Source organism: Erythranthe guttata, chromosome 14, assembly GCF_056151865.1.
Source record: "Erythranthe guttata isolate IM_541 chromosome 14, IM_541, whole genome shotgun sequence".
Lineage (NCBI taxonomy): Eukaryota > Viridiplantae > Streptophyta > Magnoliopsida > Lamiales > Phrymaceae > Erythranthe > Erythranthe guttata.
The window spans coordinates 7,742,609-7,769,133 of NC_142546.1; the positions used below are offsets into that span (position 1 = coordinate 7,742,609).

The 26,525-nt window shown below is 34.2% G+C and overlaps 5 protein-coding genes across 10 annotated transcripts; 3 read left to right on the top strand and 2 right to left on the bottom strand.

The window, feature by feature from the left end:
- Positions 1–393: 393 nt before the first annotated feature.
- LOC105956104 (GATA transcription factor 19) lies at positions 394–4,328 on the top strand. Of its 6 annotated transcripts, none has more exons than XM_012979932.2 (11): positions 394–897; positions 1,178–1,264; positions 1,387–1,520; positions 1,851–1,952; positions 2,515–2,635; positions 2,869–2,925; positions 3,122–3,190; positions 3,298–3,360; positions 3,522–3,602; positions 3,807–3,875; positions 3,971–4,328. In XM_012979932.2, the coding sequence occupies exons 1-11, from the start codon at positions 685–687 to the stop codon at positions 4,013–4,015; spliced, it is 1,041 nt and encodes a 346-aa protein (XP_012835386.1). In that variant the 5' UTR covers positions 394–684; the 3' UTR covers positions 4,016–4,328. The 6 variants fall into 6 exon arrangements, 5 of the variants coding, with proteins under 5 accessions (XP_012835386.1, XP_088669870.1, XP_088669868.1 ...); XM_088813744.1 differs by having other exon boundaries at positions 544–897; positions 3,807–3,905; positions 3,993–4,120; XR_016029718.1 differs by having other exon boundaries at positions 558–897; positions 2,869–2,984.
- A 353-nt stretch (positions 4,329–4,681) lies between these two features.
- On the bottom strand, positions 4,682–14,041 carry LOC105956103 (dynamin-related protein 3A). Its single transcript, XM_012979928.2, has 20 exons — positions 13,305–14,041; positions 12,254–12,536; positions 12,103–12,131; positions 11,906–12,007; positions 10,365–10,433; positions 10,224–10,283; positions 9,717–9,830; positions 9,432–9,480; positions 9,221–9,330; positions 8,609–8,701; positions 8,392–8,484; positions 8,172–8,309; positions 7,233–7,349; positions 7,047–7,142; positions 6,887–6,929; positions 6,529–6,677; positions 6,280–6,426; positions 6,082–6,134; positions 5,858–5,957; positions 4,682–5,418 (listed from the first exon to the last, which is right to left on the bottom strand). Exons 1-20 carry the CDS (start codon positions 13,680–13,682, stop codon positions 5,143–5,145), a joined length of 2,499 nt encoding a protein of 832 aa, XP_012835382.2. The 5' UTR covers positions 13,683–14,041; the 3' UTR covers positions 4,682–5,142.
- Positions 14,042–17,164: 3,123 nt separating this feature from the next.
- LOC105956069 (uncharacterized) lies at positions 17,165–20,128 on the top strand. Its single transcript, XM_012979889.2, has 5 exons — positions 17,165–17,341; positions 18,730–18,783; positions 18,890–18,973; positions 19,068–19,233; positions 19,893–20,128. The coding sequence occupies exons 1-5, from the start codon at positions 17,299–17,301 to the stop codon at positions 19,897–19,899; spliced, it is 354 nt and encodes a 117-aa protein (XP_012835343.1). The 5' UTR covers positions 17,165–17,298; the 3' UTR covers positions 19,900–20,128.
- A 1,418-nt stretch (positions 20,129–21,546) lies between these two features.
- Positions 21,547–23,393, top strand: LOC148765054 (uncharacterized). Its single transcript, XM_088814326.1, has 5 exons — positions 21,547–21,667; positions 22,438–22,470; positions 22,565–22,648; positions 22,756–22,919; positions 23,083–23,393. Exons 1-5 carry the CDS (start codon positions 21,628–21,630, stop codon positions 23,176–23,178), a joined length of 417 nt encoding a protein of 138 aa, XP_088670452.1. The 5' UTR covers positions 21,547–21,627; the 3' UTR covers positions 23,179–23,393.
- Positions 23,394–25,762: 2,369 nt separating this feature from the next.
- On the bottom strand, positions 25,763–26,480 carry LOC105956102 (gamma-glutamyl peptidase 5-like). The gene is made up of 3 exons (XM_012979927.2): positions 26,322–26,480; positions 26,078–26,245; positions 25,763–25,979 (listed from the first exon to the last, which is right to left on the bottom strand). The coding sequence occupies exons 1-3, from the start codon at positions 26,361–26,363 to the stop codon at positions 25,878–25,880; spliced, it is 312 nt and encodes a 103-aa protein (XP_012835381.2). The 5' UTR covers positions 26,364–26,480; the 3' UTR covers positions 25,763–25,877.
- Positions 26,481–26,525: the final 45 nt, after the last annotated feature.

Consider the following 26,525-nt stretch of genomic DNA (forward strand, 5'->3'; position numbering starts at 1 on the left):
ATGTCAGTTTAGATTATTTTTAAATAACTTAAAAGAACTAAAATATAATAATTAAAAAATATTTTAATTCAAACAAAATTTTCGTTAAAAATATTTTACGCATTTGATTTTTTGTTTCAAATTAAAAAGAAACAAAAATAAAAAATAAAAATGGTGTTTGAGAAAAACAAAATAAGAGAAAAAAACTATTCCAAATTATCAAAGTAGCCCCATTTTCAGAAAATGAATAAATAAACATATGATAAGTAATAAGGTAGGCTGACAATTACTGCACAATTACCAAGAAGTCAAAAATCGCCTCTAGCAAATGTGATTTACTCCAATTTTATAAGCAAGAAAAAAAGTACACCATTTGTGTAAATCAAATTGGCTTCTACGCCATATATGTAATTGACCCCATTTTTAGCTCTATCCCATGATTCCCACTTTTCTCCTCTTTATTATTCATTATTCATTATCCATTTCCCACAGCTCAAAAACACCAATCACCCACTAATTATTTCCATAATCGCCACTAATTAACTCCCCTTAATCACACTATATATTCCTCATAAATCAAAAAATGCATCCGCAAACACCACACACGCCATCTTCGTTAGGGCTAGGGTTTTGATTCTCTCTCTCTCTCTCTCTCTCTCTCTCTCTCTCTCTTCCCGTTTTCGCCTCTGTGGAGCCACACCGCTCATGGATGCTGTGAAGGGGAGGCCGTTTGATTACGCGAACGTGCCTGTAAGAGTTCATGACGGCCGCGGAGGATTCGACGCCGATGACGTCAGCGGCGGCGATGAGACGATGATGAGCGGCGCCGATGAAATGGCGTTTCCGTCCAGGACTAGTGAGCTTTCCATTTCTTTCGAAGGCGAAGTATATGTGTTTCCTGCTGTCACTCCGGAAAAGGTTTTTTTTTTTTTTTTTTTTAATTAATTAATTTTTGTTTGCTAATATTATGTGTGGTTTTCGATTTTCGGTATCGGTTCCTGGAAATTCCCAATTAGTTGACGGTTTTCGTTCTGCTGTTTGAATTGAAATAGTTATGAAATGCTTTTTTTTTTTGTGGTACTGTTAGTTGCAATCAAAATCAATGAATATGGGAGTTGTTGATTAAGTGTGGTGATTATTTTTTACTGATTGATGCGCCGAATCATGAACAGTGATCATGTATGTATTCACGTTGTAGTTGCAAGAAGTGCTGTTGCTATTGGGAGGTCGGGAGACACCAAACAGTATCCCCAGTTCTGAATTTCTGTCACAAGTGAATGATAAGGTATATTTACGGTAAAATTTCGGGTATGGCTTGCTAAGGATACTTCGGTCATTTTAGTTATGGTCGGAAATTCGACTTTGATTAGATGAGTTTGTGATGTTCGTGTGTGAAATGGGCTGCAGGCTGTGAATGATGTTTCGAGTCGGCCTAATGTTTCTAGGAGGCTTGCATCATTAGAGAGATTCCGTGAGAAACGGAAGGAGAGAAGTTTTGAGAAGAAGATTAGGTACTCTTGCCGAAAAGAAGTCGCTCAAAGGTAGTCTCTGTTTGGAACTCGAAAATTCGTCCCAATTTTGCATAATATTACATAGTACATACTGAAGGTATACATGAAATTTTCCCTATGGCAAGGTTGGTGTGATTTTGCTTGGAGAAGAAATACTTGATAAAGAGTTAATATGGTTGAAAAATAACGGGAAGAGAAAATATGAACATGGTAATTGCTGAATTCAGTTTCAGTATTGTTAGCCAAGTATAAATGAATAGTTTGAGAGGCTACAATGACGTGTGCGTAACCAGTAGTGAAGTTTTGTCGTTCATGCTGGTACAGTTAATGAATTCTTTAGTCTGATTGAATATCTGTCAGGATGCATCGGAAAAACGGCCAATTTGCCGCTGTAAACGATACTTGCCAAACATCTGATGACAATTTGGGTTCGAGCAATAGCACACCTCAACAAGAACCGGTGTAAGTATGGAGCCTTTTATAACATGCTAGTAGCTATTTTGTTACGCTTTCTTCATTTTGCTTTTCTATTTATTTTGATTGTCTCAGATTTCACCTGCAGGGCAATCACTAATGTGCATTAAACTTCTAACTTCTGCATCTTATTTCTTCAGAACCCGTTAGCATACTCTATATTGCTCAACATGCTAAACTTCGATGCTGAAGTTATACATATATCAGTTCACTTAGCACCAGCAATCCTGACTATTTTAAAAGTCCACATACTGAATTTTTCTCATCTAGAGAAAGTTGGTTATTTGGAATGATGTGGTTTTCCAAATATGAAAGCCATAATGCACCTGATTGTTCACTTCGTATTGTCACTGTTGCATCATAAAAATTTGGTAAACTGTTTCCTACAGTTATAGATGGATTATAGAAGAGTAATTTCGCTAACAAGTATTTCGATATTTCCTGAATAAAATCCTATAGATATGACATAAACTGGGGTGATTCTTTAATGAACTCTCGTCCTCTGTTTTCTTCATTCTGGTGTAGTTATCATAAATTTCTTTTTCTGTAGATGTAGCTCACGTACATGTCAACATTGTGGGGTTAGCGAAAATTCAACTCCTGCAATGCGTCGGGGACCAGCAGGTCCAAGAACTCTATGCAATGCTTGTGGATTGATGTGGGCAAACAAGGTACGGGTTATTCATAAGTTCCGTTGAAATTTTGTGTTGTCTCCACATGTCCATTTTATTGAATATTCGCTACTTATTGCATGTTTTATTGAGCTTTACATATTTCTTCTATTTCCCGTCATTTGGATAATATCACATACAATATCTCAACTTCACTTTTGATACTCTATTTTGGTTAGTGTACTTAAAGTCGCCCCTTTTCCTATTCTTACGTGGTTTAAATGTGTTTCTAGGGGACTCTACGAGATCTAACAAAGGGAGCAAGGCATCTATTCAATCAAAATGATCTAGTACGTGGTGCATTTATAACTTCTCAGTCTTTTATTTGTTGTTCCAAAGCATCGTTGCAGTAAGAAAATTCTGTTATGTAGTTTATTTTAATCGAAATAGTTTCTAACAATTACTTTTTAGGATCTTGGTGTACTTACATATGCTTTTCATCTAAATTCGTTAATTTAGAAGCATCTACATTAATGTGTTCAACAGGGACCTCTGGATATCAAGCCTATTGCTGTTGCTGCACCAGATAAGTCGTACTTCAACCAGGATGAAAATGTACCAATTGAAATTTGTCAATGTTTCTGTATTGCCAACTATCCCGAAGAATATTGTGGAAAAATGAGAATGAGAATTAACTTTTTTTTTTCTGTTTGGTCGGGCAGAGAACTCCTGAACAGACACGGCTTGTGGGGGAGTACGGAAATCCTTTACTAAGAACTGAGCAGGTATGCAGTCTTTTTAAAATCCAATAATGCCCTTGTTAAAGATAGCTCCAGCAAATGTTGACTCAATTTTCATGCCACTAAAGATTGTTTAGATCAATTTAATTGGTAAGCAATAATCATGTACAGAGTACAGTCCAATTTTTAGCTGCTTTGATTTCCAGGACTTGATCGAGATTACTGAAGGAATTGCTGACGATTCATCGTTTGGAATAGAGAATTCATCTGGCAACCTTGCCGAACAGGTGATTGTTCCTCGAAAAAGTTTGATGTTTCTTACATTTCTGGCAGCTTTTTCCCGACCTCCAAAATCATTATCCGTATGTACACTATTAGTTTGTGATGGTTGTATGTATGTACATGGACTTTTTAAATACTCTCTTCTCAAAATTCAAACTGGATTTAAATGGACGGAAATTTTCGAAATGAATGTATATTTTGGTTACCAGGAAACTTTGGATGAACTTGCTAATCTGTCTGGAACTGAATTCGATATTCCAGCTAACTTTGACGAACAGGTGTGCACTTTTACGAACCTGGAGCCACCTGTAGTGCCATATAGACTTGTTTTTTTTACATGCTCTGCTCACTTTTATTAAGATTTTATGTACAGGTTGATGTTGATTCACATATAGGTATCAAGTGGCCAGTGACATGAACCATGTTGCCCCGATTAGTGTGACTAAAGACGACTAGCCAGCTAACTTCATCTTCAGAGACGTTTCGTTGATTGTAGTGAGATTATTCAAGAGAGAGAGAGAGATATTTTATCTTAGCTTTTCGTAGATGGTTAAAATTTGTCTTCGAATGTTCATAGTTTTACTCTATCCAAAGCCGTGGACTGAATTTTGTATATATAATTGTAGGAATCGCCTAATGGATATAGCACTTGTCCATAGTTTTCTGGTGGATTGGAAGATAGTCCATAAAATTGCATAGTCGATACATAAAGCATCAGAATTTCAATTCCACGTGTGAGACTTTGATTGGCGTCTTTTATCTGGCACATTTCCATTCCGTTATTTTAAGAATACTTTTGAGTGTTTGCCTATATTTTAAATGAGGCAATTTACACTGTAATATCAGGGAACATTATTTTAGCAGAAAATTAATATAATATTTGTATATATTTTAGTGAAATTATAGAACATTCAGAAAAAGAATATTCAAGATTTTTTTTTGTTTAGGAGGGATTAGTAGATTTCGATATAATTAAAGATATTAGAAACGAGCACCTCTATGGATGAAAATTGAAAACTCCATCGAGCCCTGTGCATAAGAGATGAATTTATGATGGCTGTTATGAAAAAGATGACTACGAATATTTTCGATCCATCGTTAATGCACTACCGAAAAAATCATAAACGAATGTATATCTGACTAAAGCTTCGAAAGATTACAGGGAATTTCAGAAAAAACAAAAACAAAATTAAACAAATGCAAACTATACAGATGTCTTCCATAGAAAGCCTGTCGGAAAATTGCAGCACCAAACATATGGTAAAAACTAAAGAGTTTAACTGACGAAACAAAACTAGAGTTATCCAATATATTTGGCTACAGCACCGCACCTAAAGCGCGGGAACTGGCTCCTACTTTTATTGGAGCTTTTGTAAGCAAAAGGTATTTATAACCAACCATATCAAAAGCGAACAAAAAGATATACTATACGGAACTGATAGGAAGACAAATAGTCAATTTCGCTATTTCTCAATTTAATAGAAAGAATTGCTGACTCGACTGGGCACTCAGCGAGTCATGTAACGAAGATGGCGAATGACAAACCTAAATATCAACCGATGGATAAAGACCAGGCATCGAACTGCGCCCACCGCCGTTGAAATCTGCATAATATGGTGAGTGAAGCTCTCCAGAATGCGATGATTTACGTGACCCCCTTTGGTTTTTCGGTGAAGCGTTGTATGAGTCGTTTGAGCCACTGCTTGTGTTGTATAACGATGAAGTTGGAAGCCCGTGAATCTTTGGCAAACCTGTTTGATCAGTGCTTACACTGTAGCCTCTCTCGACTGTCTCAGCTTCGAGTGGAAGTTCATCAAGTGTCTACATACAAAGGAAGATATATTTCATTTGGATCTTCGAGATAGTGGTTCGTACAAAAGGGAAAGTAACAGAAGATAAAGTTGACGCTTATGTGTCGATGATTAAATATATAATTTATCTGTTGAGCACATCCTCAATGAGATTTTGCAGTAAAAAGCTTTTCGAGTAATGGCATAAGATACAAGAAAGCATGAATCAATGAATAAGCCGAGATAAAACTCCTTATTTGCATTTTTTGTACCAGAATGCCCATTTCTTATTGGCTTTTATTTGTGCTGCTCCATGCAAAGTAAAAAAAATACTTGAACCGCCGTAGCCACCGAAAATTAGGTATTCAAAATGCCAATCAACCAGAAGTTGTATAATTTTATAAGGGTTGGATAAGGTTTTTTCTCATGCAAAACAAAGGTGTATCAATTGCTATATAAAGAGAACTTACTCGGAATGCTTGCTGCAGAACGCGAAGTGTCTCTCGGGTACGCTTTCTCTTTGTGGCCACCTCATCTGGTTCTTGCAACATTTCTTCAAACATGTTGTCTCTGCTCAGACATAATAACCAGTCACAAGCATCAATATTTTGCATTTTGGGAAGACAAAAAGTTCAGCCATGTATACAGTACATATAACAGTGTACAGTAACAGTTTCTTGGAAATAGAGCATACCTGTAAAGCTTTTTGATGAAAACATTATGGAGCTCCCGTTTCGTATGGTTTACCTGCAATATAAGATAGACAAATTGTCAAAATGCATTTGGAATCTGGAAGTTGAAAGCTGACGAAGTTATGGCAAATACTTCAGCAGCAACAAGTGAAAATTTAGAAATGAAAGCTAAAAATGCAGGAAGAATCATATGAGATTACCAGAAAATGCATAATCGCTTTTGGTACAAAGTCCTCGATGTTCTTTCGCACAATATCATAATATGACCTTAATAACAGCTTCGTAACAGCAATCTCAACAGCCTCTTGATCTGAATGGGTTTCCGAGGGTCTCAACACACTAGGAGGCTAAGATAAATAAGTAGTAAGAGAAAAAGTTAGATGGTATGGCATGCAGGAGAGACTGCTAACAACAAAATTGATTGATGATGGAGAGAATACTCTAAATACCTCTCGCAAATGAATCATCGAGAAGCTATGCTCCATGCTCTGAACAGGTTCGTTAAATGGTTTACTGGTCGAATTCTCCTTCATAGATCCGCGATTATCATGGCTGCCGAAAATTGAAGATATTCCCCAGGTCGATACAGCATTGGTAACTGGTTTAATAATTCATAATTGCAATATTAGGATGTAATGAAGATAATTTTGCACGGAGGTAGACACAAGGGCTTCTTACAATGGAGCAATTTTGTTCTCTTTATTTGAGTGTAAAATTTTAGAATTCATCTTAGTGTTTTCGACTTCTTTTTAATACATAATTCAATGAGGTGCACGAAAACAAAGTTGACTGAAAAGTAAAAAGTACCAGGAGGTGCAGTTTTCTCGACATCTGCAGCAGGCCGAATACCCTTTTTGCCAAAGAAAGAGCAGAGCAGCAGAAAGATAATCGGTCATTCAGGGAAAAAAGAAAGACAAATCAAATGTTCAGGACTATGCAGGCACTTCGGGAACAGTAGATAACTTACCTGCTCTGGAACAATTCCGTTCTGTTGGCGGGTAAAAATCGCACGAGACTTTTGACTTTTCTCTGAATTCGGTGCTTTATCTGAATCTATTGGTTCCTATATGATGAATGCAGATCATGCATTAATAAAAAGATCCTGTTAAGTAAAAAAGGGTGAATAAATCCACCGGAACAGCAAAGACTTTACCTTCTGCCTTGCATTGGGTGTGGCGGCAACTCTGGAGGTCCTCGTCTGCTGTAATGCCATCTCCACAGCTTTACTCCCACCAACAAAATTTGGATGGGAAGTGTTTATGTAATCCATCTACAAAGAGGATAATTAGACTCCAGCAATATGTAGAATGAATAAAGAACCAATAAATATGCAGAGGTAAAAGAAGCACTAGGATTGATGAAAATTACTATATGATCTGCAAAATTTAACTATTTCCTCCTTAATGTTAAAAATGTATAAACTACTCCCTTCATAATCTATATTACTGCAGAAGATTGATAGGAAATGAACAAACATTCAGATGATTCAATTACTAAACAGCGGATCAATTGAGAAAAATACTTAAACAACAAAGCACTTAGAGCACAAGCACATAGTACCAAATTAAACAAAATGGAACAGCGTCCTACAAGATGAATCTAATAGGATCAATCATGACGGTGGAGAATCAGTCTCAGAAACAAATAATGTAATTTAGAAAGATTTAACAGTAGAAATGTGAGAAACAGAGTAACTTTTATTTTCTCTGGCTGAGGATGCAAAGAGTAAAAATGTTAACACGTATTCCTATGCCAGCACCCTGAGAGAGGATGGTTCAGCGCAAGGGCAGAATAGACAGTGACAAAAGAGTTCCTGAAAGGTTATTCTTGTATAAAAATAGCCAAAGAAATACCGCTAAGATGAGTCGCCCCAAATATTCTTCTGAAAATGCTAAAAACAAAGATATCATTATTCAAAAAAGCTATTGTTCTGGAATAGTGGCAACAGAAATAGAGGAAAGATTACAAAAAAGAGGTAGTGGAATCTTGTATCCAGGGATTTTAGGAAAACAATCAAATGTCTACATTTTGATGTGGCAAAAATCATATCTGATAAGGTAGGAAAATTGGTGTGTATCATGTCAGACATTACCTCCATTTCAATAATATGACCAATCATTGTCTCTGAAGGCTCAAGACCTTCTCGCAAAAAATTCCCAATGACCTCATCCATACGCTTTCTTAGAACTGGAAAGCGTTGCATTTCATTAACCATACAGCGATGGCTCATCTAAAGAAAAACTCAAGATTAATGTCCAAAGAGAAAGGCAATATACAACATTATGCCATGTCATAATTTGAAAAAATTGTACCTTTATTAGCTCATCATATATAAATCTAGCACACTGAAGACTTGGATCCAACAAACGAGCAATCTGTCTTCTAATAAGAACCTCGAACGGAACCTACATGTTTGTGATTATGTTGAAAGCCAGATGTCACATTGAAGGCCAAAAAACAAAGTTGCAGTTTGCCGTTCATACAAAAATATCGATGCAATCAAAAAAGGAAATTGGTACCAACACCTACTTCCGGCACAAACAGTGCAGACTTGGGACCAGTTGCATTTTGAATGGCAGTGCGTATGTCATCATCTGTTAAGTCCTCACAGGGATCTACTTCCTGGCAGAAAGAAAAAGTTGTATATCACAACTAACAGAAGTTGATACAAAGCAATTGGTGTCACATGCATATCCAGAAGCCACAAGCCTCAACAAAATCAAATCTAAGGAAGGGTAGTAACGAGTTGAAATTGTATGGTACTTCAAAAGGATAAAATATGTAGAATAAATACATCAGCGCCTAATAGTATAGTTGAAATTCCCAGAGAGCAATTTACACTGCAATCTGCATAAATGAATTTTACAAGGCAGCTTTTGTTTGAATGTTTCCTTTTAGGTTAACCAGTCTACCTTCAACCCCCTTATATGTATTGTGTTTTCCAAACCATAAAAAAAATCAAAATGCAGTAGTATTGACTTGAAGACAAACCAAAGGAGGACTACAATTCTGAAGACTCAGTTCTGTTAAGATTTTTAATCACGGAATTTCAGAAAATAATTGATCATATATGAATTTGTCAACAAAATTAATAACATACGATTATACAAACACAACGGAGTTCAAATCAAAAGAACAAACCTCCAAGCTCTTTACAAATATATTTTGGAAAATGTAATGGACTCTTGCTCCACCAGACAACTCAGACGTCGACATCTCTTCATGCTTTCCCTCTATCATTGAAGAGAATGCTGTTTTGGACAAAACAAAAATTCCTCAAATGAGTTAACATGTAAACAAAAATTTTGGAAAGGAAGGATGTCAACTTTTTAAATGAATAGAGGTCACATACCATCGGAATATTTTGAAAGAATGTTCAATACTAATGCTCCTTGGCCGGCCTGTTCATCACAACAATGATAAAGATTAGAAATCCAGATAATTGGTGGATCACACCTAGTCACTAAAGGTTCCTGGATTATAGCATAAACCAGTTGTTTGCTCTGTTTAATAATGCCTTGTTAAGGACAAACGATCAATAAGACAAATAGCAGAGCATAACTGTACATGTAAATACATTTGGAATTTTAAGCCCAAATAATTCAACATGAAAATGATATATTATTAGAGAAAAAACCTTTGATTCAATAATCTCTCCATAGCTAGCATGCTCCTTTGCAACAGAAATCAGTGCAGAGCCAATGCGTGTTTTCAACCCTGGAAGCACTGTCATAATATGTTGTACCAGAATCTGTACAAGGAGAACACTCATATTATCTTAAAAAAATGCAAGAAGAGACTCGAAACAATCAGCAAAATATGTTTCAGAAAACACCCAGATCTCCAACTCGACGTATAAAAGAAACCCTTTGAATATTAAATATAGACATTGTGGTATTTATTAGTTTCGTTCTGCTGTTAAGTAACAAAGAAATGGGTATCCCTGAGTCATTTTATGAATATGGCCTAGCAAATGTAAGGTTCCAAGTGAGCAGCACAAAATATATCATACGGTTGAGACTAGAATGGACTACAAAGGGGATACTACAAACTAAAAGAAAATCACATGTTTCCAGATGATCATGTTACTAACAAGAACGTGTGTTATATAAACCCTAATTAGAGTCAGTCTAACATTATGTACCTGGTTCAACTTCTTGGCCAACTGAGGGACCCCGCAACGCTCAGCAATATCATTGTATACCTGTAAAGAATATATAGCACATCTGAGTGAATAAGCATAAGGGTATAAATCAATTATTAATGAAAGATGTCAAGGTCATACTGGCCGACTGCGAAAAAACTTTTCCTCTGCTACGAGTGCCTCCTTGATGCTCCGATTCATTAAAATATCCTGCTCAATTATGAAAAATAAACATCAAGGAAACAGTTAAAGCTCTACAAGTTATACAGCATTGTTTAATACAGAACAATTCTGTTACTAACATAAACTTTTCTCTCGATAATAAATAGAGGCACTAAGTTACCTAGCTCTTGCTTCAAGTAAGTAAATAATTTCCATTATACAAATATCCTACAAACTACATCCTGTCGTGTCTCAAAAATAAGGCATGGCGGAAAACCACCTCCCTACGATCAATTTATTTGAAGTACGAAGATAGAAAGGTGAGCCAAAAATTAGATATAGATCAAAAGAAGATAAAATACATAAAATTTGGTGCCAGAAGATAAACGGAAGCTATCGAGCATATACTTATGTCTTCAACATGTCCAACCCAACGATAAACGTTCCTTATTTAAAACATGTCCAACTCCACAATCAACATATATTATTTAGGCAAGAATAGCTTTCCACTGGTCTCTTACGAAAACTATATCGACATCATCTATTCTGTTCCATAATGAGGAAATGATTATGAGACTCAACAGAAGGCGAGCAAAGAGAAGTGAGCACTATATCTTTCAAGGCAAAAGGTGGTCAAATTCCTCAAGTTCTCACCTGTCAACCCTTAAAGGGTCATGTCTGCACCCCCATTAAAAGAAGTACAGAAGAACTGCCACTAGCAGCATTTTAGCTTAAACTTGAAATGCAACAAGCCTCGAGATTACTCAATCATGTAATCATTCAACTACCACACAGCAAGCCACTTCTAACTGAAAATAGGATCCCCCAAAATCATCATTGCGAATCCCAGCTGTAAGCTAGATAGGGCCCAAGACAAAATACTCCAGGAAGTTTATTAGAATCATTGAATTATTTGCGGCATTTCTATCTATTATTTTGGATACATCTAATTCTTCAATTTTATTGGATGAAATTTCAATGAATTAAATTTATAAAAACGTTGTGAGATTCGAGCCACAATTCAAGAGAGATCGAGACATACTCATTCAGTCGACATATCTATCACATACATATCTCAAATAGCGAAGTTAGTTTTATAACCAGTTTTTTAATACATAACTATCTAAAAAGTCTCTACTTACAAGATGCTCAAGACTTCAGAAGAAACTACCACAATCATCAAATACTAAGGCAGATTAAAAAGTTAGTGTAACTAGACGGCATAAAATCTGATGTATCATTTCGTAATCCCTTGTAAAGTATGAAAGGAAAACAATTTGAACAATACAACAAATAGTACCTGAACATAACAAAATGAAAAGAAGAGTTCAATTCATAGTAATAGAAATAACTATAAAGCATACATCTGTAAAGTTACCAAAGGAAATTAATTGAATAATTAAAAAAAATGCAAGAGCACAGATGACACCCTCAACCTCTCATGTAATAACAAAATCTAAAAAATTGAACAAAAGCTTTTAAAATAACTGAAATAGAATATCAACAAAAAGAAATATTACCTCTTGACTACGATTCACAACACCTACATAACCAAGCCTAAGAGGAACAACTTTTCCAAGCAAAAAGTTGCGAGCATCAGTGCCCCTGTCCATAATATCCAACTGAAGGCAAAGTAAATATGAAGTGGAATAAAACAAAAATGGCAAATTGCAACATTAAGTAAAAAAAAAAAACAATTACCCCGTCGAAATCTCACCTTAGTAATTACACCAATTGTTCTATAACCTGCAAGAATTAACTTTAACAAATGAACTCCAGCATCCAAATACTAACACTATAGTAGAAGCTACAATCACATATATGGGAAGTTCTTATGGATGAAAGAAGAGATGAAGAGCAGAAAATACCATCAGGATCTGCAATTCCAGCCATTTGAAGTGCATCTGAATTTGCTAGATCTGCATTTGCTGGAGTTACAGCCAGTATCAAGCAACTTTGTCGTTTAATATATGACATTATCATTGTTCTAATACGTGCTTCAATATCAGAAGGCTGATCACCAACAGGAACTTTTGTTAAACCCGGAAGATCCACAAGGGCAATATCAAGAACATTTGGGGAAAAAATCTTTAGACGAATCTGCTTGTCCGAAACACCTTTGTTTCCTCCGGCTTCTCTCTCAGTTTCAGCCTAGATAAGATCAAGAAAGAGATTAGTATGCATATTCTTTAACAATAGATAATATTCAAAAAATTCATGAAAAAATGTCAGGATATCACATTCTACTAGGTTATATGATAATAGCCAGTTTCAGTTATTAGGGAATCTTCCTATCTCAGCCATGAGAAGATGCAACCTGCAGTAGTTAACACTTGACTAGAACTAAATAAAAAGGAGGAGACACTTTGCAGTCGGTCCGTGAAGTATATAAGATATGAATTATATTCTTAGATTATCAAGATTTGTACTTGCATACGTGCATAAAATTCTACATTTAATTTACAATGAATATAGTTAAGTACATATCTTTAATTTGCTGACTTACATGTACGTATATATATGCATATATCACGTATATCTCTACTATATCCGTGTTGCATCCTAAATAGTTCAAAGATTTCAACATGTTTGTAGCTTGACATATCCGTATAGCTGACATCCATTTTCATGAACATATTTGGTTTGAAGTCCCACAATTGTATTCACGTAATATGAATTTTTCAGTAATTTCAAAACTAAGTGCTATACAAAAGGAAACCTAATTTCAAAAGATATCTAATCCTCACGAAAATTCCTCGAAATTATACTCTTCCCCGAAAACTGAGAAGACTGTACTTCCAATATCCGCACATAATCTAATTGATTTTGTCTCATGTTGAATAAGAAAAAAATGTCAAATCCAAAGCTGTTGCACCGAATTACATAAGAACATAAGCACACAAAAAAAAAAAAAAAAACCTGAATCTCCTTCCTGATTTCATTGAAATCCAAAAATCTCTTCCCCGGCAAGTGCAGGAACTCCCCCCACTCCTCATCTGTTCCATCGCCCTTCTTCTTCATCTGCACGAGCTGCAGGACCAACGGGCGGCGCGTGCAAATATCATTTCCACGCGGCAGGAAATCGCGCCCAACCAGCGCCTCCAGCACACTGGACTTGCCGCTGCTCTGACTTCCGACCACCGCCACCTGTGGCAGCTCGATCGTCGACTGGCTTCCGAGCTGCGAGAATATGTCCTGCAGCTTGTTCACTATCGGTATCACCGAGTGCCCCAAAGGCGGCGCCGCCGCAGCAGTGTTGCTCGACGCCGCCGCCGCCGACGATTGCTCTTCCGCCATGGAATCGATTGATTTTTTGATTCAAGTATCAATTGAAGTATCCGAATTTCGAAAATAAAAATGAAGATTAAATGGAGTGAGATCTGAATTGGAAGATCGGAAATGAGAGTTGAAACCCTAAGCAGGGGTTTGTGAATGTGATTCGAGGTGGATGAGAGAGAGAGAGAGAGGGTTTGAATTTGTAGTAGAGAGAGCAAGGATTGTGTGTATGCCTTCTCGTACCGCCCAAGAAAAATAGACAGATGGGATTTATTCTTTTTCTAATTTTGAAAATTAAAATGAAATGAAAAATATTATGGAAAATTGCACGTTTTAGCCCCTCATGTTTGGTTCGATTTCACTTTTGCTCTCATTATTCCAAACTGAACAAATTTCACCTTCAAGATTCAATTTTAAAAACATTTGGTCCCCTCCGTCCTGTGTCTGTTCAGATGTAACGGAAAACACTATTTCGTGGCCAAATTTCAAATTTAAAATTGTTTTGGGTGGAAAACAATTAAAAATTTAAAATACTACTTATAACCAATTCGTTAATAATATTAAGTATAAATAAATAAATAAATTTAATAATATTTAATTGTCAAAATGAAGATGACGAAGGGACAATTTTTTTTTTTTTTATATACATATATATATATATATATATCATTTTGTCTCTTAAAATTAAAATATTATTCAAAAAAATTCTAATGTATTTGTATTTAATTTTTTTAGCATTATATTTTTGAAAATTAAATATCATTCAATTTTTTTTAATATACTAAATATTATTTAAAAAAAATTATAAATAATACTTTAAATTTTTACTTGTTTTCCAACCCAAAAACAATTTCAAATTTCATTTTTGCCTCGAAATAGTGTGTTTCTATTTGATGTGAACGGACACGTGACCGTGACGAAGTGGACCAAATGTGTTTAAAAATTGAAAATTGGAGATGGAATTTGTTCACTTTGGAATAAGGGGTACCAAAAGTGGAATCGGGGCAAATATGAGGGACGAAAAGTGTAATCTCCCAAAATATTATGAATAATAATCAATGGGATAAATTACACCTACACCCCTGAGGTATGTTAAAACAACTTTAAGGTCCATGTGGTATTTGTAATCATATCCACATCCCTGAACAATAATCAGAGCCAAGATTTGATGTCCTAAAGACCGATATGCACTATAATTGTTTCCGGTGGGATGTTAATGTTATCATAGGCGAAAAGTTATAAATTTTATATAAAATAATAAAGATTTAAGAATTGGTAGGAGATTCATGTCACTCATTAGCTTTATATTGTCTCCACAACTGCCTGAAAATAATATTCTGTTACTTATAACCCTAACGAAATAACTTATCCAATGCAATATTCCGTTAGGTCTTCTAACAATCTTTTAGGGTTGATTGTAATTACCGACACTACAATGATCTTAAAATTTATTTTGAGCAAACTTGAGGGGTGTGGGTGTAATTTACCCTAATTAAATTTATATTTTATAAATTGATATTATAGGAGGTGATATCCTACATGTGTGGTTAAGGTTAATGATTCGGACAAGGTGGTGGAGCCAAGCCTGGGCCTGGGTGTAGTGGTAGGCACGATACTAACATTTTAATTCATTGTTTTGTGTAATATTTTATAGGGTTAATTGCACTTAAACCCTTGTCTTTTGAGCTATATGCACATGACCTCCTTGTAGTTTCATCTACATTGTGCACATGCCCCCCTGTACTTTTAATATAAGCACATAACCCCATTTGGTATTCGACTTGGTAAATAATCATGTTCATTAGGAAAATATTTTTTCTTAAAAGCACAATGGCGTTATGTGCTCATATTAAAATACTAGGGGTTCGTGTTCTATATTGAAAACACAAGGAATTTATGTGCACAAAGATTATATCACAGGGGGGTCACATGCTATTTACCCTTTTTCATAATTAGGGAGTGAAAATCGGTACCAGATTTTCAAATTCCGTCGATTTTGATTCAATTTTTTTTTATATTAGAACATATTTTTCATTTTAAATTAATTTATTTTTTTCCCTTTTTGGATTTGAGTTTGAATTTATATTAAATTATGATATTCATTCGAATTTTAATTGTTTTAAATAATTTGAATGTGTTTCTAGACATCACATTTATACCAACATAGTTTAATAAAAATGGAATTTTGCGAATTCCATCTATTTAAATTAAAAAGTCTCTAATCTTGGAACAATTTTGTATTTTTTTTTTAAATTGCATGATTCAAAATTTTATACGGAATTTGAATTGAATTTTTGCATTAAAAAAAATATATTAAAAAATGTGGGATAATTATAATTTTGGTCCCTCATGTTTGGTCCAATTTCACTTTTTGTCCCCTTGTTCCAATGTGAACAAAGTTCACCTTCAAGTTTTAATTTTAAACACTTTTGGTACCCACCGTTACATGTCCATTAGCAAGTAACGGAAAACACTATTTTGGGGGTGAAAATTAAAATTTTAAAAAAATAATTATAAATTTACAATAGACTTCTTATAATTTTTAATAATAATAAAAAAAGAAATTAACGAAACAAATTATTTTTTATGATACCTAATATTATTATAATTATACTACTTATAATTAAATTTTTAATAATAAAAAAATTAAATAAACAACTTATTTTTAATCATACTTAATATTATTATTAATTACACTAGTACTTGTGATAAAAAAAAATTAATACAAAAACAATTATTAGCTAAACAAATTATTTTCAATTATACTTCATATTATTAAAATTATACTACTTATATTTTTTTTAAGAATAAAAAAATAAATTAACCTAAACAAGTTATTTTTAATTATACTTAATATTATTTTTAATTATAATAATTATAATAAAAAATAAATTAGCTAAACAAATTGTTTATAATTATACTTAATATTATTATAATTATACTACTTATAATTAGATTTTTAATAATAAAAAAAGAAATGAATTAAATATATTAATATGAATGATACTTCATATTAGTTTTAATTATACTACTTATGATTATTATTTTTAATAATAAAAAAATAAATTAACTAAATAAATTCCATTAGGCTTAATATTATTGAAAAAAATTATTATAAGTAGTCTATTTTAAATTTGTAATTATTTTCCAGTCCCACAACAATTTAAAATTTTAATTTTCGCCCCAAAATAGTGTTTTTCGTTACTTGCTAACGGACATGTAACAGCGGGGACCAAAAGTGTTTTAAATTGAAACTTGGAAGTGAACTTTGTTCACTTTGGAATAAGGGGGACCAAAAGTGAAATCGGACCAAGCATGAGGGACCAAAAGTATAATTATCCCTCGAAAATGTTGATTGCAGTTCGATTTGTCCCATTTTGACCCCGATTTATACTTGGAGGGCATTTTTGTCCAATATAAAGTACCGGTAAGTGACTTCTTCCCCAAGTTAGCTACAAAATCAATCTACAAACTTCATCAAGGCTCGAGATATTGACACGTCATCACAACACCATTTCCCGTCAACGATCAGAACGTGCGTGGTATTTATAGCGTGTAGATCAAGGGTTTCGTTTGAAATTGCATTTTCATCCTTTCATTCTTCAAGTTTTCATCGCCTCATACGGAAGATCAAATCATGGGTCGCCGTGGCGGTAGCCGTAGCCGTAGCTCCGGTGGTGGTAATTTTTATCTGTTTTTACTCATATATATATATATGTATATATACATATATGTGTGTGTATGTGTGTGTGTGTGTGTTTTGTTTAATTTCTGGTAACCTATGCGAAATGATTAGGCTTTGATTAATTTTTGGGAGTTTATTGGGGTCTGCTGTGCAGCTGAGATTGATAATTTTTAATTAAATTGCTAAAAATAGATTTGTTTGCAAATACGTTATTAATAATATAATATTGAATCACACAAGGCAATAATATACGAAACGAAACGAATCGTTGTAAATCGAGAACCATCCGATTCAGCAATGGTGTAATACACGTTTTTTACACGCTCACACACACACACACACATACATATTTGTATATATGTTTCATTTGGTTTTATGCAAGGTTATAAAAAGCGGTAATCGGGTCCGAGTCGGTCAGGCACCGACTCACGATTAATCGGTGCGGCGGTGTTTAATCGGTGATAAATCGGAAATAAATCGGGTTTTAAAATTTAATATAATAGATTTCTAAATATTATTTATAAATACTCCAAACATATATAAAAAAATATTTAAACATAGTTATATCTCCATCATGTATATCTCCTAATAACATAATAAAAATTTAATAATCATAAGATCATAATACATAAATATCCTTATAAAATAAAAATAAAAAAACAATTTTTTTGAATTTACATTTATTCTTGAACATTCGTGGCATACATCATTAGTTTTTTAACAATAACAATTAACATAAACAAAATAAGGCATAAAACTAATATTTTCTTTTATTAAAATCCAACTTTTATTTTGAATTTAAAAAATAAAAAATAAAAAATAAAAAATAATTTTAACCGATTTTTGCCACCGAGTTTGACCCGCCTTAAAGGTTTGACCGCCTCAGACCGCCTAAAACTGCCTCACATGCAAAAAACCGATTTTTCAAAACTTTACACTAAAATCGTAAAGGTTTTGGACCGCCTCCGCCTCGGAGACCGATTAATCGGCCGCCTCGTCCAATTTTTAGAACACTGGTTTAATGTACGTACGTAAGTAGTAACGCACACATAGTTTTCGCGTTGTTTCCGTCGATTTTGGATTTTGTGGTCTGCTTATTTCGTTGATTTTTCCACGTTAATGTAACAGTACCAACACAAGTAATATAAATATGGTATTTAATTAGTTTAGAACGACCTCTCGTTTTCGATATTCTTTCTAAATATTATTAGTTTGTCGAAAGCAGCTTGCTATGCATGGTTGTCGATAAATTCTGCTGAGTTTGAATATCAATTTCCGGTTTATCATTTTACAATTCAAATGGTCGTATATAAATCACAAGTTTATAGTCTCGAAAACGAACCTTAATTAATTATCTAATTATTTACATAATTAATATTGCAGGAAGGTCTTCAGCGCCTCGTCCCGCAGCACGTCCTAGCCCAGCAGCTAAACCAAGTATTTGTCGTCTTTACGAACTATTTAATTGCCACATTATTTTCTTCGTATTTTATTTCTGTTTTAATTCGCTTTTTTTCGTTTGATCTTATATATATATGCACAGCTCGTAAATCGACTCCACCAGCTCCAGTCCAAACTAACTTCTGTGGATTGTTTGGAGGAAGCCTTCGTCAAACATTAACCGATGGTATGTCGAAATTAGCCAACAATTAAATTTTTTTTTTTTTTTATAGATGATCTGTTTTTTTTTTTTTTTTTTACCATAATTTATATTTTTTAAGTATTGGCGTGGGGTTTTTCGAACGCGGTTGCGCATAGAGTTATGGACACACTTTTAGGACCTCGTACAATTAGAGTCGAAGAAGTTGCTGCTGAAGCAGCGGCGGAATCGCCTGCTCTAACGAGCGATGTCATGCTTGTGGAACGCACTTCAATGCATTCCAGGAAGTAAGTGTAATTTCAACTATCTTATTTTCGAAACTTCATTTTATTAAATTGAAAGAACTTCCTTCGTTCGTCAAATTGTTAATTCGCGAAAATCCCGTGCGTGTAGTGCAACAAAATTCGTACTTGCTAACCTTTTCAAAACAATTCTAAAAAGCAATTCAAGATGTTTCTCTCTCCTCTCCTCTAGACACGATTTGACTATAAACTATCTTTTTTCCAAAACCGTTAAATATTTTTTGACCAACAAAATATAAACAAACATTGTTTTCGTTCTCGAATTCTTCCCGTAACGATCTCTGTGTTAATACGTTGGGGCTTAATTGGGGAAATTATAGTTTTTGCCCCTCAAGTTTGCACTAATTTCACATTTGGTCCCTCATGTTCCAGTAATTTAACATTTTTGGTCATTTTCGTCAATTTACCATTAGTTTGTCATTTATTTAAAGCAGTGATGGACACACGTTTGATTCCGCTGTTTTAACGAGAAATTAACACACAAGACTCAAATTGTTGAATTTTGGAAACATAAGTGATCAAATGTGCCTTTTGTGAATATGAGGGACCAAATGTAGAATGGATGCAAACTTGAGGGATGAAAACTGTATTTTTCACGGGTTTCATATTAATTTATATTTATATATTTATGTTTTTGGATGCAGTGCTTGAACAGCAACTCGGGTGAGATTAGCAAGTGTCAGTTCTACATGGATTTGTTGGCTGATTGCAAGAAAAATGCAGCAGATACTGTGCTGGATTCTTAAATGTTGAAACTACTTTTTATTATTATTTGCTTCGGATATTTACACTCTTTCCTTTAATTTATTTATCAACCTTTTGTTAAATAATCCTCGACTATAATAAAACCTTTTTATTTTTTATTTTTTATTATCTTTTATACTCATAGCCATTTTTCATGCATGCATTTTTTTTTTTTTTTTACTTTTATTGGCATTACATATACATGTAAATATAAAGATTGTTTTTATATGTAGATGTTGATGTAATTATGGCATTATGAAATAAACCCCTGAGGTAATGTTAAAGTATAAAAAAACCCTCGTGTTTTGATAATTACAATTACATCCTTCAACTATGAATCTTCTTACACACCCTTCCTTGTAGTGTCAAATTTAGTAGATTATTCTAGATTTTGTGGAACATTCCAACTCGTTTTACCCCATTCGAGCTCCACGATTTGAAACAAGATGGTCATAAGATATGTCTCTTAGCTTGTAAGCATCAGATTGTAGTGCATTAGAAATTGCATTTTTGCACAAAACGTATACAAACTTGTAAATATCAGATGTAGTGCATAAAAAACTGCATGTTTGCAGAAAACGAGTACAAACTAGAGAACGTTTCACGAAATCTAGAAGATTATGTTGAATTTGACACCATAAGGGTGGACATGTAAGAAGATTCATAGTTGATGAGTAGTTGTAATTATCGAAACAAGAGGGGGCTTTTCGTAATTCCAACTTACCTTAGAGGTACCCGTAATTTACCCAAGAACATATCATTATTTTATAACGAATTCTGAAAAGCTGAATTATTAAAAACAAATTGTTGTATTTTACTAGGGTAAATTATAACCACACCCCTGAGGTATGGTTAAATTATGAAAAAATCCCTCATGTTTGGATAATTACAATTACCCCATCAACTATGAATCTTCTTACATGTCCACCCTTATGATGTCAAATTCAACATAATCTTCTAGATTCCATAGAATGTTCACTAGTTTGTATTCGTTTTGTGCAAAAAAATGCAGTTTTTGATGCACCACAATCTGATATATACAAATCAAAAGCCACGTTTTATGATCATCTCGCTTCAATATGTGTAGCTCGAATGGGATAAAGCGAGTACAAAATTGAGAATATTCCATATAATTTAGAAAATTCCACTAAATTTGACACCGCAAAGATGAACATGTAAGCAAATTTATAGTTAATGGGTGGTTGTAATTTCCCAAACATGAGAATTTTTTTTTTTGCAATTTAACCATATCTCATGGGTGGTGGTAATTCACTCATTTTACTAGTTACAAGACCTCAAATTAACTGTGTTTAATTGTTTTTACTTGTACTAAAAAATAAAAAAATTGTTTTCACTAGGAGGGCACTTTTGTCCAACGAAAAAGATTGGTCCGGGTAAATATCAAACTGTCTTCTTCCTCAAGTTCGCTACGAAATCAATCTACAAACAACATCATCAAGGGTCAAGATTATATATATATATATATATATATATATATATATATATATATATATATATATATATATATATATATATATATATATATATATATATATAGCGCGTGTAGATCAGAGGCTTCATCGAAATACCATCTTCATTGTTTTCACTCGTCCGAGGCTTCATCGAAATACAATCATGCCTCGCGTTGGTGGTGGCGCTGGCCGTGGCTTCGGCGGTTAGTTTTCCATTTTAAATTATTATATATATTTATTAATTGATATTATTTTTCTGTGTTCTGATTTTATTTATTTTCAAGGGTTTCAATTTTTTTTTTTTTAATTAGGCAGTTTAATAGTGGGTAATCTGCGCCTTAATGCTTAGAATTTTTTATTAGATTGAACACATTTCTTTCAAACTACTTGCATATCTGTAATGTAGTGTATTTTAGTGTATGTATCGGTAGAAATTGGAACGGAATTTCCGATTTCCGCCTATTCCAATCGGAAAATTTTCAATTTTGAACAATATTTTTAGTTCCGAATTCAGAATATTCTGATTTTTTTTCGAATTGTTTTTATCGGAATTGGAATGTATATTAGATTCCGGATTCCAATCCGTTTTTAATTTCCGAAAATTCCGAAGATTACACTTATAATATAAATATTGTTATGCATTTCACAGTTTAGGTTACTAAAAAGTTGAAAATTTCCGAATTCCGCCAATTTTTGGAACATAATTGGAATTAGTTTTTCACTTCTGAAAAAAAGAAAGTACTAATTTTGGTCCGTCCGATTTCCACCCCCAGTCAAACACTACTCGTTTTCGTATCAGTTTTCTACAACACGATGGGAATGTATGTGTGAGTGACTATTTAATTGCACTATTAACTTAATTAATGGTATATTCTGTCTTCATGTTCTAGTTATACGGTTGTTTGTATATAATCACAAGTTTATAGTTTCAAAATCGAAACTTATCTTATTATTTACATGATTGATATCGCAGGAAAGTATTCTCGTTCTGTGGTACCTCAACCAGGTATACGAAATACGTAGTTTCTTTTCTATTTTATCCGCCTTTTTTTTTTTTATAATAATTCCGAGATAAAAATTCGACTTAATCATTTTCGCAGTTCACCAAAAACAACCTCCAGCACCACGCGTACCTAGATTTGGCGGATACACTTTTGGAAGCTTCGGTGCAACGTTAGTCGGAGGTATATAAGTCGCAAATTACCTAATATATTAATTTTTTTATAGACGACCTGGATAATAATCTCTTGTACGATCGAATCGACCATGTTCATTTTTTTTTTCTTTAAAGTAATGATATGGTGTGGTGGAGCTGTGTTTGCAATGAGAGTTGTCGATTCTTTGTGGGGGCCTCGCACAATTAAAGTTCAATCAGCTGGTTACGAAAAAACGAAGCCGCCTTCCGCAAAGAGCAACGGTGATCCTTGCGGAATGCAATTGAAGGCGTTCCAGGATGTAAGTTGAACTACAGTTAAACCTCTATAAATTAATGCATTCGGGATTAGTAAAATTCTATTAATTTAACGAAATGTTAAATTATCGAACTATTAGTTTAATGCGCTTTCACCGAGTTGGGACCGGGAGAAATTATTATTTAATCACTTTTAATTTTGTGCAGTGCTTGAAAAGCTGCGGCGGTGAGATTAGCAAGTGCCAGTTGTACACGGATATGTTGAGGGAGTGTAAGAACTCTGGTTCTGTTATGACTTCTTAAATATTGTTTGATTCATCAAAATTGTGTCTGAAATTAGTATTTATTTAGATACCATTAGAGGATTTTTTTTCCATTAGTGATGCTAATATTAGTTTGAGAATAGAACTTTTTTTCTTCCTCTGCGGTGGAAATCGGAAATCGGATAGATTGGAATTAGTACTTTCTGAAAAATTGCGGTTTTCTGGAAGTGAAAAACGAATTTTGAGTTGCGTTAATTTTTTTTCTAAAAATTGGAAATTGGAAATACAAAATATTCAAAATTGAAAGTTTTCAGATTCGAATTGGCAAAACCACCCCTGGCAGTAAGGTCGAATTACGAATAAGAACTCGTGTTTGGGTAATTACAACCACTCCTCAACTATGAACTTTCTTACACATTGCAGTGTCAAATTTAGTGGAATGTACTAGATTATGTGGAATTTTCTCCAGTTTGTTCCCATTTATCCCATTTGATCCGCTAAAAATTAAATGTCTTGGCCCATTGAAAGAAGGCCCAGTAAGGGCCCAATAAGTAAAATCTCGCGAGAGTCAACTTCAGGTCGAGAGGAAAGGAAGTCTCTCAATTGCGAGAGGGAGAGGAAGAGAGCAGAGGATATTGTCTGCAAAGAAGATCAACACCGCTGATTTATATTTAATGCACGTCTTCTCAAATGTCAGGAATGTCAGAGAATATGCAGGCTAGAGTCGATCGTGGTGAGAGAGGAGAGTCACTCTCTCATTAGCGAGAGGGAAAGGGCGAGAGGAATAAGATATGGTCTAGGAGATCTGACATAATCGACTTGCATTTAATGCACCTCTCCCCCAAGTGTCCAGAATGTCAGAGAATATGTAGTCTAGGGACTAAGCAGCACACAACACTGTTCATCGAGGAGACAAGGTAAGCTTAATCTTGAATAGTTATTTGAAGTCCGGAATATTTTGATGTGACAACTAAAATAGGAGTGAAATCCGGATTCGGGTCCGGGCTTAAATTCCCCTCCTACAAATAGTAAGAAGTTAATTCAACTGAATTTATCCTTTTTCCCAAACAAAAAATATACAAATGATTATTCAATTGCAATGTTCCTTAAAACAAGAAATATACTAACTTGGCCGTCGAGTGCTAACTCCGGCATCAGCCCGGTTTTTCTTTTGTCTTTTTTCTTACTTTACAGAATCTGAGATCCACCAACATATTCGGAGCTCTGCATTTTGAAACGAGATGATCATATGATGTGTTTTTTGGCTTATATATATATATATATATATATATATATATATATATATATATATATATATATATATATATATATATATATATATTGTGGTGCATCAGAAACTGCATTTTGCACAAAAAGAGTACAAACTAGAGGAAATTCCACGAAATCTAGAAAATTATGTTGAATTTGATATCATAAGGATGAACGTGTAAGAAGATTCATAGTTTACGGGGTTGGTTGTAATTACCGAAATATGAGGGTTTTATGTAATTTGACCTTACCTCATGGAGTATCCGTAATTTCACTAATAATATTGATATTAAAATCAAATCGAAAATCGGAGTCTAATACACATACTCCAACTCCGTTCCAAAACATTTCTGGAAAAATGGAATGGGAACATATTTGGAATTATGAACAGAAAATATTGTTACAAACCCAATTTCTTTTGAATCAGATACGGCGGAATCTGAAATTCCGTTCCAATTTCTACTCCTATACATACATATTACATTTGGATTTTATTTGCATTATTATATCACATACTAACTACTGAATTAAAACTGGGTTATCAACAGGTCACATTTGAATAGCATCTAACGATGCACTCTTGTTAAGTATTGAGCCCACATAAAATGACCTGTTGTGATCTGGGCCAATAGCTATATTAATTCAAAGCCCAACTTGTGAAATCGGGCCCAACATTACTTAAGCCCACTGATCAGTCAAACATAGATCTGAACCGTCGGATAGAGGGCTTCAATCTGAGCCCTCCAATTTCCCATTCCTCTATCTTCTCTCAACCCTAGCAGCATTCTTCTGCTGCGCCGTTTCTCTCTCTTCCCTTGTCCCCTTCTCTCTTTACAGTGTATCGTCACCCCTTGTCGTTTTCCGGCGACACCTTCGCAGGTCCGGCCGGACAATGGGTGTCCTTACCGTCACAGCACATTTAATGCTGAAGACCGTTGAAACTCTGTGTATTTATACTGTGGTGAGAGAGAGAGACAAGTGTGATTCACCTTTTATTCAAACCTTTTCATTTCTGGTCTTAATCCTCTTCTGTGAGGGTTTCGGCTTTGTGAGTGCAGAAATCTGGGTTTGTGCTGAGTGGAGAGGGTGAGTTATCACCGAGTTGACTGTGCATGTGTTGGTGAGTCAACTCGGAGTGAGGTTTGGGGTCAGATCTAGGGTTTCGATCAGTGGCAGTGCTTGGTGCTTGTTTTCGGTTGGTGTTACCACCAGACCTTGGATCTGCAGTTGAATACTGGAAAAAGGGAACTGAGCCGTTCTTTATTGAATACTCTTTCTATTATCATTTTTCTTTGTGTTATCTAACTGTCTTTGCAGATCTATGGCTGTGTCTGAAAGAACCAGTACCTAACAACTCTAATTAATTTAGATCAAAATGCATTTGCCCAATTAAAAATCTATATTTACATTTTCCAATATTAATAGCCTTAATTAATTAATTAATTAATAATGTTGGTAAATAAATGTGAATCACAATCTCCCTTTGAGAAAGTTGGTGCACAGTTTCTTCCATGCCTCTGTATCTGGCTCAACTTCTTCCAGCTTAGACTTCACCTCTTCACCATGAGATTCCTATACATGTAAAAAAAATAAAAATAAAAATAAATAACAATTACCTAATATATATTCAATTCAAAAATCGAACTCTTGAAAATATTATGTACAAAAACCTCGATGAAATTGCAGTTAGAAATACGGTCAATTAGGTGCAAAAGAATGTCTTTAGTGTATTCGGGGTGGCCTTGAATGCCCATAATATGGTCACCGTATTTGAACATTTCGATTCCGGTGTGGTTTGACATAGCGAGGACCTCGGCTTTTCGAGGAAGCTCCTTTACCTAAGTAATTCGATTCGAATATATAATTATATATAAATTTATTTATTTATATTTGATAAAAAGAATAAAAAGAAACCTCGTCTCGGTGGCATTGGATGATAGAAAGAGAGGAAGGCATTTTCAGTGAAGTGAAAATGTGCGATGTCTGAAAATGAACTTTGGTGATTCCGATATCCCATCCTTCGGTCGCTCGGCCGGTTTTTCCGCCTATAGCTCTTCCCAATATCTAGTTAAAAAAATAAAATCATTTACAAAAAAAAAAAAAATTATATTTTTTTTT